Source organism: Hyla sarda, chromosome 3 (genome assembly GCF_029499605.1).
Source record: "Hyla sarda isolate aHylSar1 chromosome 3, aHylSar1.hap1, whole genome shotgun sequence".
NCBI lineage: Eukaryota > Metazoa > Chordata > Amphibia > Anura > Hylidae > Hyla > Hyla sarda.
In genome coordinates, this window is record NC_079191.1 from 198,570,167 (window position 1) to 198,588,669 (window position 18,503).

General features: G+C 38.0%; 1 protein-coding gene across 6 annotated transcripts in view; it reads left to right on the forward strand.

The window, feature by feature from the left end:
• COL19A1 (collagen type XIX alpha 1 chain) overlaps positions 1-18,503 on the forward strand; it is a 1,011,804-nt gene that overhangs the window by 169,845 nt on the left and 823,456 nt on the right. For all 6 annotated transcript variants that reach the window (XM_056565831.1, XM_056565835.1, XM_056565834.1 and 3 more), the window contains exons 5-6: positions 10,187-10,310; positions 12,398-12,670. In XM_056565831.1, coding sequence (XP_056421806.1) covers positions 10,187-10,310; positions 12,398-12,670 — 397 coding nt within the window. The remainder of the gene's footprint in view (positions 1-10,186; positions 10,311-12,397; positions 12,671-18,503) is intronic.

Consider the following 18,503-nt stretch of genomic DNA (forward strand, 5'->3'; position numbering starts at 1 on the left):
CATGTTAATGGGATTTTTTTTTACCATCCTTTAATATCAGTTATGTCCAGTGACTAATGTCCGTTATTTTTGATGGTGCAAAAAACGGTGCATGGACTAATTTTTGTCACGCCAGAAATAACGGTGGAATAATGGTCGTTAAAACTTTAACAATGAAGTCTATGGGTGACGAATGTTCATAAATGACCATCCGTTATTGTACGTAATTTTTATAATCAGTTATGAACAGCATGCTCAGTACATCATCACAACTAGGAAGTCACATGGAAAAAAAATAACGGACATAAAATAACAGACTATAATGGGTGATAACAGATGGCACATGTCCATTATTTTGACCGAATGTCCGTCAACATTAGTCATCAGTTATCATCCGTTGTTTTCAGTTTTTTCATCCATTTTTTCATGACCAGTTATGGCTGAATAATGGGAACGCAGGATGCAGGAACATAACAGTAGTGTGAAAGGGGCCTTACTATGTTTTTATAGATATTACTTTCCTCTCTATTGGGAAAGTGTGATGTATAATGTTCTGTTTAGTTGTCCTGGTTTTAGGCAGCATTTGCTTTCCTACTGAATAAATAAAATAAGCTTCAGGACAATCCAATAGACCGATAGGTACTGTTCATAGAAAGGAAATGGACTGACTATGTAGATGCTTGGAAAAAAGATTAATCTCTCTGTTAACTCAGCAGCCCTGCTGACAGCCTCCTGGTTTAGATTGACTATTTACAGTATTTCCTGTACTATTTTTAGTCTAAATGATATGCAGCATAGTTGTCTCTCAGATCACTTTCTTAGTAACATGGGCAGAAATTTGTATGGTGTTTATGACAGTGAGAAGTTGAGAAGTATTTTTCCACAAACACTTAATATTTCAGACAGTTTCTATTGCCATGCACTACCAATGCAACACAACCAATATTTTCCAAATTAACTATTTAAGTTCTGTTTCCAGTGTGTGATATAGTATGGACCAACAGTGAAAAAAAATCGATCATCCTAATGCTCTGCTTTATCATCAGATATGTTTTTCTTAAGAGTCTTAGGGGGAGATTTATAAAGGTTGCCTTAGTTTTTTGTTTTTTTATATACATTTTTTTTTTTTTTGCCTCATTTTTTTCCTTTCCAAATTCATACATTTTTTTTTGGAGGGGTTCGTGACATTTTATGCGACATTCGCAGTTTATAAATACGTTACGACTGCAAGTTTAAACATGAAAAGGCCTTAAGTTTGCACAATTTGCCTTACACTTGTGAACAACAGAAAAGTCGCACAGACATTTGCTTAGTCGCACATGCAACATTTTATGTGACAAATGTAAACAAAAAAAGACTTCTTAATAGCTTTATAAATGTTCCCCATTACCTTTTACATGTAATTCAATTTATAGTTAACAGCTATAGATTAATCATATGCAGTAATATATAGAAGTTGGAGGGCAGTGGTCAAAGTCCCTCATTTACCATTCCCTGTTTGGTTACTTTTAGAAGAGGCTCAGAAAACATTAATGTTAGCCTCACTTTTTCTTACTTTTGACACATTTATTATTACCGTATATACTCGAGTATAAGCCGACCCGAATATAAGCCGAGGCCCCTAATTTCACCCCAAAAACCCAGGAAAAGCTATTGACTCGACTATAAGCCTAGGGTGGGAAATATATCATCCCCCATGTCATCATCCCCCACTGTCATCTTCCAGACCCCCGTCATTAACACCCCCTCATCATCACCCTGTCATTTTCACCCCCGTCATCATCACCCTTTCACCATCCAGACCCTGTCATCATTCCCCCCCCCCCCCCCCTTCATCATCACTGCCTGTCAATCCCTTCATCAGTGGTCTTCAACCTGCGGACCTCCAGATGTTGCAAAACTACAACTCCCAGCATGACCGGACAGCCATTGGCTGTCCGGGTATACTGGGAGTTGAAGTTTTGAAACATCTGGAGGTCCACAGGTTGAAGACCACTGCGGACTTCGTCATCATCCAGACCCCCCCCTTTAGTTTTCTACTCACCTCCCCTCAGTGGGAAGGAAGGGTGAGCTGGTCTGGGCCATCTATGCTGCAGGGACAGTCCGGTGGGGAGGGTTAGTCATTCTGTGCTGTCCATTTTCACTGGGAGGCCCTCTTCTCCATATGAAAATGACCTACCATATATACTCGAGTATAAGCCGAATTTTTATACTCAAGTGAACTCTCCGCCTGTCAATCCCTTCTCAGTGGTCTTCAACCTACGGACCTCCAGATGTTTCAAAACTACAACTCCCAGCCGATTGCTGTCCGGGCATGCTGGGAGTTGTAGTTTTGAAACACCTGGAGGTCCGTAGGTTGAAGACCACTGAGAAGGGATTGACAGGCGGAGAGTTCACTTGAGTATAAAAATTCGGCTTATACTCGAGTATATATGGTAGGTCATTTTCATATGGAGAAGAGGGCCTTCGGCTTATACTCGAGTATATATGATAGGTCATTTTCATATGGAGAATTTTTCCACTGGAAAAGATATTGAATTCTCTGGCAGAATTCTAAGGTATGCCCTTTATATAATGAATTTTGGCATACCATGAATTTGGCTACAGACTAGCTTCATGAAGTGGATTTATCCATGTCTGGCTTACTTTGCAGTTTCTATGCAGAATTTTCCAGAAAGTTAAACAGATTTTCAAATTACTTCTATTAAAAATCCCAATCCTTCCAGTACTTATCAGCTGCAGTATAATTCACAGGAAGTTCTTTTCTTTTAAAATAAAATTTTCTGCCTAACCACAAGTGCTCTCTGCTGACACCTCTGTTGATGTCAGGAACTGTCCAGAGCAAAATAGGTTTGTTATGGGGATTTGCTCCTGCTCTGGACAGTTCCTGACATGGACAGAGGTGTCAGCAGAGAGCACTTGTGGTCAGGCAGAAAGGAAATTCAAAAAGAAAAGAACTTCCTGTGTATTATACATCTGATAAGTACTGGAAGGATTGGGATTTTTTAATAGAAGAAATTTACAAATCTGTTTAACTTTCTGGCACCAGTTGATTTAAAAGAAAATGTTTTCCAGTGGAGTACCCCTTTAAGGCCAAAATGGGCTTTGTCCTTAACCCCTTAAGGACGCAGAACATAAATGTACGTCCTGGTGCAGTGGTACTTAACGCATCAGGACGTACATTTACGTCCTGTGCATAACCGCGGGCATCGGATCTGTGCTATGTCCTATACATAGAACAGATCAGTATTAGCAATCATGGTATTGCTATGAATAGTCCCCTATGGGGACTATTCAAGTGTAAAAAAATAAAAATAAAAATGTAAAAGTAAAAGTAAAAAAAAGTGAAAAATCCCCTCCCCCAATAAAAAAGTAAAACGTCCGTTTTTTCCTATTTTCCCCCCAAAAAGCGTAAAAAATTAATTTAATAGACATATTGGGTATCGCCGTGTGCGTAAATGTCCGAACTATTAAAATAAAATGTTAATGATCCCGTACGGTGAACGTTAAAAAAAAAAAAAAAGTCCCAAATTGCTACTTTTTTTATACATTTTATAAAAATGTGGTATCAAAAAAAGGACAGATCGTGGCGCAAAAAATGAGCCCTCATACAACTGCTTATACAGAAAAATAAAAAAGTTAGAGGTCATCAAAATAAAAGGATTATAAACGTACTAATTTGGTTAAAAAGTTTGTGATTTTTTTTTAAGCGCAACAATAATAGAAAAGTATGTAATAATGGGTATCATTTTAATTGTATTGACCCTCAGAATAAATAACACACATCATTTTTACCGTAAATTGTACGGCGTGAAAACGAAACCTTCCAAAATTAGCAAAATTGCATTTTTCTTTTTAATTTCCCCACAAAAATAGTGTTTTTTGGTTGCGCCTTACATTTATTGATATAGTGAGTTATGTCATTACAAAGGACAACTGGTCGTGCAAAAAACAAGCCCTCATACTAGTCTGTGGAGGAAAATATAAAAGAGTTATGATTTTTAGAAGGCGAGGAGGAAAAAATGGAAATGTAAAAATTAAGGCCAAAATGGGCTGAGTCCTTAAGGGGTTAAGGGGTTAACTTTCTGGTCCCAGTTGATTTGAAAAATTTGTTTTCCACTTGTTTTCAACAGAAGAATTCCTTTTAACAGTCTGCTGGCCACAGACATCTGTGACTGGTGTTTGTTGCTTGCATTTCTGTACTTGACATAACTGTGAACTCGATCTGAATTTTCTGAATGGACTTATTCTGCCTGCCATTTTGGACTTTGACGCTCTGTCCTTGCCTGCTTGGTATTGATTATGTCTCTTGTTCTATTTTGGTTCTGACTCTGTATTCTGGTTCTGATCTATGGCTTGCTCTTTGACTTATCTATGGATTCCATTTTGTCTCTGGCATGTCTGTCTGATTACCCCTATATAGTGTAGGCCCATTCCCTCAGTCCATGTACTAGGAACCATCTCCCATTTGGGGGCCATCAGTTAGGTTGGATCATTCAAATATTGATGAATTTAAGTATCTAGACATTATAATAACTAATCAAGTCTGTTATATCTGTAAACAAAACATATTACCTGTCCCTTGCCAATATGCAACATGCATTCACCATGTCAAGTTAATACCTACTTCCAAGTGTTTGTAACATAATAACATAGTAACATAGTTCATAAGATTGAAAAAAGACCAGAGTCCATCGAGTTCAACCTATATCCCTAATGAGTCCCTATTGAGTTGATCCAGAGGAAGGCAAAAAAAACTCATACTCGAAGTAAAAATTCCTTCCCGACTCCAAATATGGCAGTCAGAATAAATCCCTGGATCAACCTTCTGTCCCTATAAATCTAGTTTCCATAACCTATAATGTTATTCCTCTCCAAAAATGCATCCAGGCCCCTTTTAAACTATCTTACTGAGTTCACCATGACCACCTCCTCCGGGAGAGAGTTCCACAATCTTATTGCTCTCACAGTAAAGAATCCCCGCCTGTGCTGGTGTAGAAACCTTCTTTCCTCTAAATGTAGAGGATGCCCCCTTGATATAGATACAGTCCTGGGTATAAATAGATCATGGGAGAGATTTCTGTAATGTTGCCTGATATATTTATACATAGTTATTAGGTTGCTCCTAAGCCTTCTTTTTTCTAAACTAAATAACCCTAATTCTGATAATCTTTCTGGGTACTGTAATCCTCCCATTCGCCGTATTATTCTGGTTGCCCATCTTTGAACCCTCTTCAGCTCCACTATATCTTTCTTGTACACTGGTGCCCAGTACTGTAAACAGTATTCTATGTGTGGTCTGACTAGTGATTTGTACAGCGGTAGAATTATTTCCTTGTCGTTGGCATCTATGCCCCTATTAATGCACCCCATGATTTTATTTGCCTTGGCAGCAGCTGCCCGACAGTGGTCACTACAGCTAAATTTACTGTTAAATAAGACTCTTAAGTCCTTTTCCACATCAGTCACCCAAAGTGTTCTCCCATTTAATACATAATCCCAGCCTGGATTTTTCTTTCCCATGTGCATTACCTTACATTTTTCAGTGTTAAATCTCATCTGCCACTTCCCAGCCCAAACCTCCAACTTATCCAGATCCATTTGTAACAGTGCACAGTCCTCTATAGTGTTAACCACTTTACAGAGTTTTGTATTATCTGCAAAGATTGCTACTTCACTATTCAACCCCTCTACAAGGTCATTAATGAATATATTAAATAGAATAGGACCGAATACTGACCCCTGTGGTACCCCACTAGTAACACTCACTCAAACAGAATAAGTACCATTAATATCCACCCTCTGTTTCCTATCACTAAGCTAGTGATACCAAGCCACTTACACACATTTTCCCGCATTCCAATCATTCTCGTTTTATGTACCAACCTTTTATGTGGCACCGTATCAAATGCTTTGGAAAAATCCAGATATACGACATCCAGCGATTGCTCCTGGTCCAGTCTGGAACTCACCTTCTCATAAAAGCTGATCAGGTTAGTTTTACAGGACCAATCCCTCATAAAGCCATGCTGATATGGGATCATACATTTATTACTCCTAAATAGCATCTCTTAGAAAGCCCTCAAACAATTTACATACAACGGAGGTTAAACTAATAGGCCAATAATTCCTTCGATCACCTTTTGACCCCTTTTTAAATTTTGCCACCACATTTCATGTGTGCTAGTCCTGGGGAACAGACCCTGTAACTATAAAGTCCTTGAATATTAGAAATAGTGGTCTGTCTATTGCATTACTTAATTCCTTTAGAACATGGGGGTGAAGGCCATCTAGACCTGGTGATTTGTCTAGATTTTTTGTAGGTGGCACTGTACTTCTTCCTGGGTTAGACAGGTGATCTGTACTGGGGAGTTTGCCTTATCTCGCTGTATTTTACCTGGCATTTCATTTTCCTCTATGTATACAGTGTAAAAGAATGTATTCAATATATTTGCTTTTTCCTGATCCCCATCTATAATTTTTTCCTCATCATTTTTTAACCCCTTAAGGACTCGGCGTTTTTGCATTTTCATTTTTTCCTCATCACCTTCTAAAAATCATAACGCTTTAAATTTTGCACCTAAAAATCCATATGATGGCTTATTTTTTGCGCCACCAATTCTACTTTGCAGTGACATTATTCATTTTACCAAAAAATCCATGGCGAAACAGAAAAAAAAATCATTGTGCGGCAAGATTAAAGAAAAAATGTCATTTTGTAACTTTTGGGGGCTTCAGTTTCTACGCAGTGCATTTTTTGGTAAAAATAACATCTTCTCTTTATTCTGTAGGTCCATACGGTTAAAATGATACCCTACTTATATAGGTTGGATATTTTCGTAACTACATGCAGGAAAATGTATATGTTAAAAATTCTCATCTTCTAACCCCTATAACTTTTTTATTTTTCCATGTACGGGCCGATATGAGGGCAGATTTTTTGCGCCATGTTCTGAAGTTTTTATTGGTACCATTTTTGTGTTGATCGGACTTTTTGATCACTTTTTATTCATTTTTTCATTATATAAAAAGTGACTAAAAATACACAATTTTGGAATTTGGAATTTTTTTTGCGCACACGCCATTGACCCTGCAATTTAATTAATGATATATTTTTATAGTTCGGACATTTTCACACGCGGCGATAACACATATGTTTATTTCTATTTACACAGTTTTTTTTTATGGGAAAAGGGGGGGTGATTCAAACTTTTAACCCCTTAAGGACTCAGCCCATTTTGGCCTTAAGGACTCAGACAATTTAATTTTTATGTTTTCATTTTTTCCTCCTCGCCTTCTAAAAATCATAACTCTTTTATATTTTCATCCACAGACTAGTATGAGGGCTTGTTTTTTGCGTGACCAGTTGTCCTTTGTAATGACATCACTCATTATACCATAAAATGTATGGCGCAACCAAAAAACACTATTTTTGTGGGGAAATTAAAACGAAAAACGCAATTTTGCTAATTTTGGAAGGTTTTGTTTTCACGCCGTACAATTTATGGAAAAAATTACATGTGTTCTTTATTCTTAGGGTCAATACGATTAAAATGATACCCATTATTAGAAACTTTTATATTATTGTTGCGCTTAAAAAAAATCACAAACTTTTTAACCAAATTAGTACGTTTATAATCCCTTTATTTTGATGACCTCTAACTTTTTTATTTTTCTGTATAAGCGGCGGTATGGGGGCTCATTTTTTGCGCCATGATCTGTACTTTTTTTTGATACCACATTTGCATATAAAAAACTTTTAATACATTTTTTATAATTTTTTTTTTAATAAAATGTATTAAAAAAGTAGGAATTTTGGACTTTTTTATTTTTTTTCGTTCACGCCGTTCACCGTACGGGATCATTAACATTTTATTTTAATAGTTCGGACATTTACGCACGCGGCGATACCAAATATGTCTATAAAAATGTTTTTTACGCTTTTTGGGGGTAAAATAGGAAAAAACGGACGTTTTACTTTTTTATTGGGGGAGGGGATTTTTCACTTTTTTTTTACTTTTACATTTTTTTACATTTTTTTTTACACTTGAATAGTCCCCATAGGGGACTATTCATAGCAATACCATGATTGCTAATACTGATCTGTTCTATGTATAGGACATAGAACAGATCAGTATTATCGGTCATCTTCTGCTCTGGTCTGCTCGATCACAGACCAGAGCAGGAGACGCCGGGAGCCGCACGGAGGAAGGTGAGGGGACCTCCGTGCGGCGTTATGAATGATCGGATCCCCGCAGCAGCGCTGCGGGCGATCCGATCGTTCATTTAAATCGCGAACTCCCGCAGATGCCGGGATCTGTATTGATCCCGGCACCTGAGGGGTTAATGGCGGACGCCCGCGAGATCGCGGGTGTCGGCCATTGCCGGCGGGTCCCTGGCTGCGATCAGCAGCCGGGATCAGCCGCGCATGACACGGGCATCGCTCCGATGCCCGCGGTTATGCTTAGGACGTAAATGTACGTCCTGGTGCGTTAAGTACCACCTCACCAGGACGTACATTTACGTCCTGCGTCCTTAAGGGGTTAAAAGGGAATGGGTTAAATGACCTTTGTTCACTTTTTTTTTCACTTTTTTTTTTGCAGTGTTATAGCTTCCATAGGCGGCTATAACACTGCACACACTGATCTCCTATGCTGATCCCTGCAAAGCCATAGCTCTGCACGGATCAGTCAGATAGGCGGTCGATTGCTCAAGCCTGTAGCTCAGGCTTGGAGTAATCGATGATCGGACGCCGCGGAGAGAGGTAAGGAGACCTCCGCCTGCGTCCCAGCTGATCGGAACATCGCGATTTTATCGCGATGTCCCGATCAGCCCGACTGAGCTGCCGGGAACGGTTTGATCACCGCGTCTAAAGGGTTAATAGCGCACCGCACTGCGATCAGTGCCGCGCACTATTAGCCACGGGTCCTGGCTGTTGTTAGAGGCTGGGCCCGACCCGCTATGACGCGGGGCCCGCGTTATAGATCGGGAGTGGACCCATAATGTACCGGTACGTCATGAGTCCTTAAGGGGTTAAACATTCAACAGTACATTTCCCCAAAAATTCTGCAGGGAATTGTATGAATGCGTGAAAAAAAAAGTCTTGATACTTAAAGGGATACTCCGGTGGAAAACTTTTTTTTTAAATCAACTGATGCCAGAAAGTTAAACAGATTTGTAAATTACTTCTATTAAGAAATCTTAATCCTTCCAGTACTTTTTAGGGGCTGTATACTACAGAGGAAATGCTTTTCTTTTTGGATTTCTCTTCTGTCATAACCACAGTGTTCTCTGCTGACCTCTGCTGTCCATTTTAGGAACTGTCCAGAGCAGCATATGTTTGCTATGGGGATTTTCTCCTGCTCTGGACAGTTCCTAAAATGGACAGCAGAGGTCAGCAGAAAGCACTGTGGTCGTGACAGAAGAGAAATCCAAAAAGAAAAGCATTTCCTCTGTAGTATACAGCCACTAACAAGTACTGGAAGGATTAAGATTTTTTTTTATAGAAGTAATTTACAAATCTGTTTGCTTTCTGGCACCAGTTGATTTAAAAAAAATAAACGTTTTCCACTGGAGTACCCCTTTAAGCCATACCTAAAAATAAAACTGGAAAGGACTTGGCAGATAATTTTATATATTATTCTGACCAGCTTTGGTATTTGTATTGATGGGTCTTTCCTGCTAGCATTCTGAACTTGGAGCATCTTTAATGTCACTTTTTAAAAAGTAAATTTTCTTTTGATATGTTGCACAGTCATATGAAAAGCATTATGCCCTAATGTCACAAATGGTGCTAGGTTTATGAAGCATGTCAATCTTGCTGGAAGCATGTTGCTGTGCTGATCAATGTTTACCTGTGCAGCCAATTTTAATTACTCCAATGTAACTAAAATTAGAAGAATAAATAAATAAATAAATAAATAAATATACATCATTGCAAATATTCTGGATAAAAAAAAGTCCTACTATAATATATCTATAGTTCCTATGTACACTTATGTATCTATGTCTATACTCTGTGAATTTAAGATTTTATTTTTGGATAAGTGTGAACGTGAATCATCTTTTAGATTGCAGTTTATTTCTTGGATTACACAGTAAACTGAAGCAGTCTGTACTGTTTAATATTATCGTTATAATACATAAATACTGAATATAAACATTGCGCATTCTGTTCATGTTTATAGTTTTCAACTTTTCTTTGCAGACAAGTATTTTCCTCTGGGCTTCCTGAAGAATACTCCATAACTGCTCTTTTCCGTGTAAGACGTAGTACAAAAAAGGAGCGTTGGATTTTGTGGAAAACATTGACCTATACTGGGAGTCCGCAGGTGGAATTTTTTTTTAATTCTCATTATCATCAAAAGTATAATAAGATAATAAGCAATGTGATCATTTTAAAAGGTCTACTTTTTATTTTTTTCTATTATTATTTGTAGTTGTTTCTAAATGTCACCCAATGAAATGTTAAAGGGATACTCCAGTGGAAAACAATTTCTCAAATCAACTGGAACTCGAAAATTAAACAGATTTGCAAATTACTTCTATTAAAAAATATTCCTTCCAGTACTTAGTAGCTCCTGCATGCTCCAGATTAAATAGTTTAGTTCTTTTCTGTCTGACCACAGTGCTCTCTGCTGACACCTCTTTCTCTGTCCATGTCAGAAACTGTCCAGAGCAGGAGAGGTTTGCTATGGGAATTTGCTCCTGCATTGGACATGGACAGCAGCAAGCACTGTGGTCAGACTGAAAAGAACTACTCAACTTCCTCTGGAGAATACAGCAGTTAATGAGTACTGGAAGGATTACGACTTTTTAATAGAAGTCATTTACAAATCTCAAAGCGAAGATGTGATATTCGGCACTGCTCCTACTGGCTGAGCTGGACTGCCAGACGGGCGTACGACAAGGATAAACCAATAGAGATGTGGTGGTGCGCTGACGTAGTGGCAAAGTTCAAATCTTCAGTACAGTGGAGAGTTAGAAAAACATCGGCACTCACCAGTCTTCTCTTTAAAAGCTTCTTTATTGATACATACTCACAACATGAAATGCAGTCAGGGTTAGGGATCTGTGCAGGGGGGGTAAGTAGTAGGCAACAGACTCTGTTTCGCTCATTACACGAGCTTCATCTGGCCAGATGAAGCTCGTGTAACGAGCGAAACAGAGTCTGTTGCCTACTACTTACCCCCCCTCCACAGATCCCTCTCCCTGACTGCATTTCATGTTGTGAGTATGTATCAATAAAGAAGCTTTTAAAGAGAAGACTGGTGAGTGCCGATGTTTTTCTAACTCTCCACTGTACTGATCATTTACAAATCTGTTTAAATTTCTTTACCAGTTGATTCGAAAAAAAAAAAATTTCCACTAGAGTACCCCTTTAACTAGACATTACCAGGCATCCAGCTTTTCAAATTTCAATATGAACAGTGAGAGGCCACATGTCATACGCCAAAATAGCGCCAAATATAGACAAAAAGAGGGTAAACATAATGATAAATGCCGGCCAATACTTTTGTCAGTGCACCATCAGGGCCATATGTATATTTGTTCTGTATTTGCCAGATAACAAGAAATATTAAAACAGTGAGGTACTGTGAAACATACAAGCCTTACTATGCAATGTGCTTTTAGGAAAATACCACTGTAACATGGCATCCAATGGAACACATCCTCTTTGTTTCTTTAGAGGCAAACAGAAGTAGAATCCAATTAAAGTTTATGGGTACTCTATCAAAGGGGTATTAAGATTAATTAAAAAAAAGCAAAGGCTGCTGTGTGTGACATAACAAACTACTGCACACCCACCTTGCCCAGTCCAGGTCCAATGCTCTGGTCCTCCCTGATTCCTCTGTTTATTTACCCTAATGATGGGTTCTCCCTGCTCTGTGTATAACGTTGCAAACACAATACAACCTCTGTGACTGGCTGCAGTGTGTTTGGAACATCATCAGGAGAGTCGGGAGAATATGTCACCAGGGTAAATAAACTGTTCTAACTCATATGAGAACACAGTTCATTGAGGTAATCGAAAGAAAAGAATAAATGTAAAAATGCGCTCAGGTGCAAAAAAAACTGTCACTGCCAGTCTTACATTAGTGTTCATGCCCATCAGGGTGCTTGAATTGTAACTACAAAAAAAAAAAAAGAATAGGAAAGTTTTGCAAGTAGCAGCGAATGTCATTTTCTATTCTCTTGTTTAGACTAACCTGTGGGTAGGGCATCAATAATTATTGTCCAGTAAGCCTATAGCTTTTGGTATTAAGCCATGTGCATAAGGTCTACAAGTGATTCCTTATTTAACCTCACATGATTATACAGTCTAAGGTTCAAGTTTTTTTATTGAGGAAAATCAATAAGAGAATGTGAAAGTAAAATGATAATGTAATAGTTCTAAGAAATAGAATTTGTTTTCCAGGATATTATTCTAATTGATGGTGAGAAGAAAGTCGTGGAGTTCACAGCCAAACATGGTGGAACTACTTTGCATTACACCTTTAAAAGTCGAGAGCTCCATCATCTCTTTGATCGTCAATGGCACAAGCTTGGAATCTGTATCCAGCACAGTATCATTTCACTTTACTTAGACTGCAAGTTAATTGAGAGAAGGCAGACTTCTAGGAAAGACCATATAGACTTTCAGGGGATATCAGTGATCGCAGGACGTGCATCTGATGACAAACCTGTTGATGTAAGTATTTTTCATATAATAACAAACCTATCTGTCTCTATGAGTATAGAAAGGACCAGATTTAAGCCCAAAAATTTTAATTACACTTAAACATCAAAATGAAGGTATAGGAGTTGTACCACCTAATTATTTATGGCTTTTAATGCTCCTCCAGCTTGTGTGCAGCTGCTTGAGATGGTCAGAAAAGTCAAAAGTAACAGAGGCAAATTGCGTAACTTTCCTGCTTAACTCCCATTAACTTTAATGGAAATTGCATAAAGAGCATACACTGTGGGCTACACTGTTTACGTAAATCCGTAAATTACGTAAATAGCGTGGCTCATGTGGCTGCACTGTTTGCGTAACTCCAATTAAAAAACGGGGGATTATGAAAACTGTGTTACTTTTACTGCTTCAGCTGCTTTTGGCTCTCCTGACCACCTCCAGCTCTGCAAAAGACCGAAGGAGCAGGAAAAGCCAGTAAAAAATAAAAATAAAGAAAAGAAAAGACAACAGGTGAGACATCCCCTTTAAAAAATTATATTGTAAGTAATTAATTGAAGGCACCTTCATGGTATAATAATGTTTATGATAGCAGTTTAAACAATTTGTTTGCCTGATGCCTTTCATTTGGGAATTTATAGTAGGGATTATTTTTAAAGTGTGATGCAAAAAAAATTGATCTTTTAGTGAAATGTTGTAGGTTTGGACCATTTTGTGTGCATGTACTCATTTGGACCCATGAATATGTGCTACATATGCATTCCATTCAACTTAATAATTTCCTTTAAGTAGAACCTTTGTGGATAAATCCCTTATGTTAGTGTGTTCTTTGGACTATTTCACTTTTTTATGGTTCATTTCATGTTTTTATATTTTATATTTACACATATATGCAATTTATTTTGGGTTCATTATTTTTACTAGTATATTATTGTTACTGTATTTATTTTTACTTTATAATTACGTTTATCTAATTGTTCACAGAATCTGTGATCTCCTAATCACAGGTATAATACACTGTAATACAGCTCTGCACTGCAATACATTATGCCTGTCAGTGTAACACTGACAGGGATTGCCAATCAGACTCTTCTTTAGGCAGAGCCTGATCATCTTTTGTAGCCAGGAGACTGGAGGCCATTCAAAGGCCTCCAGTTGCCATGGCTATCATCAGTGCTCTGGGTTGCAGTACACCACTTGCAATCTCGACATACCAGGCACGTCATTTTGCACTAAGGGGTTAATGCAATTTTGGGTAGTCTTCTCCAAGAGGCTTCACTGTATGTTACAGATCACATAGGCTACAAAATGAAGGGAAGTTGTTTGGAATGACTGTGACCATTTAAAAACAACAACATTACATTACAAAAGACTCCTTCTAACAACCTGTTAGTACTTAACCCCCTTTATGTGACATTGATAAGGAACTGTAAAGAGGAGTTGGCTCATTGCCTTAAAGCACAACACTATGAGTAATAACTGCAAATACAATTATGGACATTTATCAACGGGTTTAGTCAGATTTTCTTTACTATAATTGTCGCAACTGCGACTACGCGATTTTTCGTGCAACATTTTGACTGGAAAGCGAGAAAAGCAAGTTTTCCAAAAATTAACTACGTAGTAATAATGTTAAAATGGACTACGGGTAGTCAGGTATTTATTAATTGCGACAGTCGCAACTGTCGCAACAGGGTTAAAAATTGACTAAATTTACTCCAGCTCAAACATGGAGCAGAAAAAGCTACTACCAAAGTAAAAAAGGAAAAATTGCTTACGTGAAAGAAAATTATCAACAGGCTGAAACCAGTTGATAAGTAAGTCACACATAAGCAAAAAAAAGTAAGGAAAAAATTACAAAAAAAAAGAATACATAAGCAAACATTGATAAATGTCCCTCAATGAGCATAGCTTTCAGATAAAGTACATGTATACCATAGTCAATCCATGTATTCCCTTAACCCCTTAAGGACGCAGGGTTTTTCAGTTTTTGCACTTTTGTTTTTTCCTCCTTACCTTTTAAAAATCATAACCCTTTAAATTTTCCACCTAAAAATCCATATTATGGCTTATTTTTTGCATCACCAATTCTTATTTGCAGTGAAATTAGTCATTTTACCCAAAAATTCACGGCAAAACGGAAAAAAAAATCATTATGTGACAAAATCTAAGAAAAAACGCCATTTTGTAACTTTTGGGGGCTTCCGTTTCTACGCAGTGCATGTTTCGGTACAAATTACACCTTATCATTATTCTGTAGGTCCATACGGTTAAAATGATACCCTACTTATATAGGTTTGATTTTGTCGTACCTCTGGAAAAAATCATAACTACATGCAGGAAAATTTATACGTTTAAAAATGTCATCTTCTGAGGTTTTTATTTTCCCACGTACAGGGCGGTATGAGGACTAATTTTTGCGCCGTGATCTGAAGTTTTTATTGGTCCCATTTTTGTTTTGATCAAACTTTTTGATCACTTTTTATTAATTTTTTAATGGTTTAAAAAGTGACCAAAAATACACTTTTTTGGACTTTGGAATTTTTTTTACGTGTACGCCATTGACTGTGCGGTTTAATTAACAATATATTTTTATAGTTCGGACATTTACACACACGGCGATACCACATATGTTTATTTTTATTTACACTGTTTTATTTTTTTTATGGGAAAAGGGGGGTGATTCAAACTTTTATTAGGGAAGGGGTTAAATGACCTTTATTAACACTTTTTTTTACTTATTTTTTGCAGTGTTATAGCTCCCATAGGGACCTATAACACTGCACACATTGATCTCTCATGCTGACCACTGGCGTGTATTAACACGCCTGTGATCAGTGTTATCGGCGCTTGACTGCTCCTGCCTGGATCTCAGGCATGGAGTAGTCATTTGTCAATCGGACACCAAGGAGGCAGGTAAGGGCCCTCCTGGTGTCCTGTAAGCTGTTCGGGATGTCGCGATTTCACAGTGGCGGTCCCGAACAGCCCGACTGAGCAGCCGGGTTACACTCACTTTCACTTCAGACGCGGTGGTCAGCTTTGATCGCCGCGTCTGAAGGGTTAATACAGGGCATCACCGCGATCGGTGATGTCCTGTATTAGCCGCGGGTCCCGGCCATTGATAGCCGCCGGGACCGACCCGATACGACGCGGGGACACCGCGTGACCCCGCGGCATATCGCGGGATTCGGCGGAGGACGCAAATATACGTCCTTTGTCGTTAAGGGGTTAAATCTGCTTACTAAACATTTACTGTTGAAAGCATTTATTTTCTTTTTTACAATATTGTTTCTATAGATACCTCAGCAGGGGAAATCGTTGCCTGGTATTTTATGAAGCTGTCAAAAGTATCAGACACACTTTATGTTCACAACAGGTAACCTGAAGCCTGTACACAATTCATTAAAGGAGATTCAGTTCTATTCCCTCGTGTTTCCTATTCAAATTTAATTAGAGGCCAAAGCTAGGCTGGAACACTTTTGTTAAATCTGGATATTACTAGTACAAATATTAACAAAAGTTATTTAAGAATGTTTATATTTCATTTTTAATAAAACACTGAAAGCGATAAAATGCACTGATGTTTAGGTTCTGACTTTATCCTAGGATTAGAATCTGCTCTTATTTCTTGCATACATATACATATTAGGGCTATTATCTATAACCCATGTAAACACTATAATATTAACACACAGGAGCATATAAAGAGGCGCACGCAGAGTTACAACTCAGGGACAATTTAACAGGCACTATGCAAGACAAAATGTGACACTATTTTAAGGGGACAGTAGAGTGATTCTTTCTTAGTAAAGAAGGTACGGATGTTCAAAAGTTAGCATCTAACAATATAAGTGTAGAAAAACCTGTATCATTGAGGTCAAAGAGGTCTGGGCTGAATGAAGAAGAAATGTAAGTACATTGCCTCTACTTACAACTAAACAATAATAGAGGTGCCTTAAAATGTAATGTTAATGATATTTTTTAAAGATAAAACCACCACAACTCAAATTCACAGTCCAAAGTAGCCAAAGAACTAGTAACTGTAAATGCATTCCCAGATAATTCTTAATATTTTTTTTGTCTTCATATGGTGACATCATTAGGAGAAAGTATCAGTACTATCAAAATATGCAAAGTAAAGAACAATAGGATGATCATCCCATCAATATTTGTGGCAATCGGGACAGATATCAGATAGGTGGCGCAACTAACAATGACCAGCAGATTTACAGGTCACCAAAATTTTAGCAGTATGTTTAGCAATAAAAATGGTGTATCAGTGGGGCCATAATGAGGGCACCAGGAATATGTTAACAAAAATTGTAGACTACTGGTGACAGCAATGTTTAGGAGATTCTGTTGCCTTTATCTACACATGCACTTGACATATTCAGCTGCTGCAGAAGTGGAAGAAGTAAAGGATAGTTGAGAAAGTGGCCACATGAGTAAATCAAGTGATTGTCACTATCTTACATGTTATGAACCCAGAGACCGCTGTTTTTCCACTGCTTAATTATCCCATCTGTGGACAACAGGGGGCATGAATTGAGCTGGGGCAAGGAACAAGAGAATTTAGAGTTCAGTGATTTCTGGCATTTTAAAGATTTTACTATAAAGTGACTAGCCCCTTTAAGATTGATTTACAAAAATAAGTCTTAAATCGAAATTCAAGCACCAACAATTGAGTTTTTTTTTATAGTAAGACTTTATTAAAGTTTACAATAGAACAGGACAAAAAAGAAACAATAGTGTAACAGGGTGTGTCACAACAAATGAGGATTGTCACAACAGTAAAGACCCCTACAGGAAGAAGGCAATGCAGTAAAAACCAGTATGTCACAAATCTGGGTAGAACATCTTACAACAGCATAACACTAAGTGTAAAAACCAAATAGGCATCCTTCCCAGGACATGGGAGAACATTCAGAGGTGGGGGATATAACAGCCAGTGATATATGGTGGAGTAGTGACAAGCAATGGGGGGGGGGGGGGGGGGCGGGTAAAAGCACAGCAGGGAGAGAAGGGGGGCAAGAAGGAAAAGAGGATAGAGGAAAGGGAAGAGTAAGGGAGAAGGGGCAGGGGGTAGAGAAACCACAAGAACACAATTTGAGAGGTACTTACCTACCTTGCGAATACTCGACACCTAGGATACTAAGTCAGTAGTGTCCGAGGGGGAGCTGGGCCATACTATATAGGACAGGAGTGGTGTGAGATGGAGGGAGGTTATAAAAGATAAGGTTCATTATCAGTAGGGTAGGAGGTCAGTGAGGTGTAAGCTCTGAAATTCCGAAGAGGACAGAAATGCCTTCCATGGATACCACGTATTTTTGAATCAACAATTGAGTTTACTTCATATGTCATAATACTGTATATTGTTCCTACTTTGGATATAATCATATATACATCTTAGCATATAAGCAATGCAAACACCATTTTATGAAGCTTGAGATTAAAGAAGAAATATACATAAGGACCTTAGAGTCACATACCGCATGCAAGGTATTATACTGTGGCATAAACTGTCTCTTACCCATTGATTATGACTGCAGTTGTTGACTCAACATTACAAGCGTTGAATATTCATCTCCCACCTCGCCTACTATTACTGTCACCCATAAAATATAGGCCAGCAGCATTCTATCAGATGTATAATGTGGACATGCACATATTTGTTGCTTTTAACATATTATTTATTGCACAGACATGAGCAATAATAAGCAACATGGCAATAAATTATGAGATAAGGTTTTCCAGCTCTCTAAGTGAATGAATGTTTAGATATATGCTTTATAATGTTTCAAAGCCACATTAACCAGCTATTTACTGCGGAATCTGTTTGTTCTGAATGTGT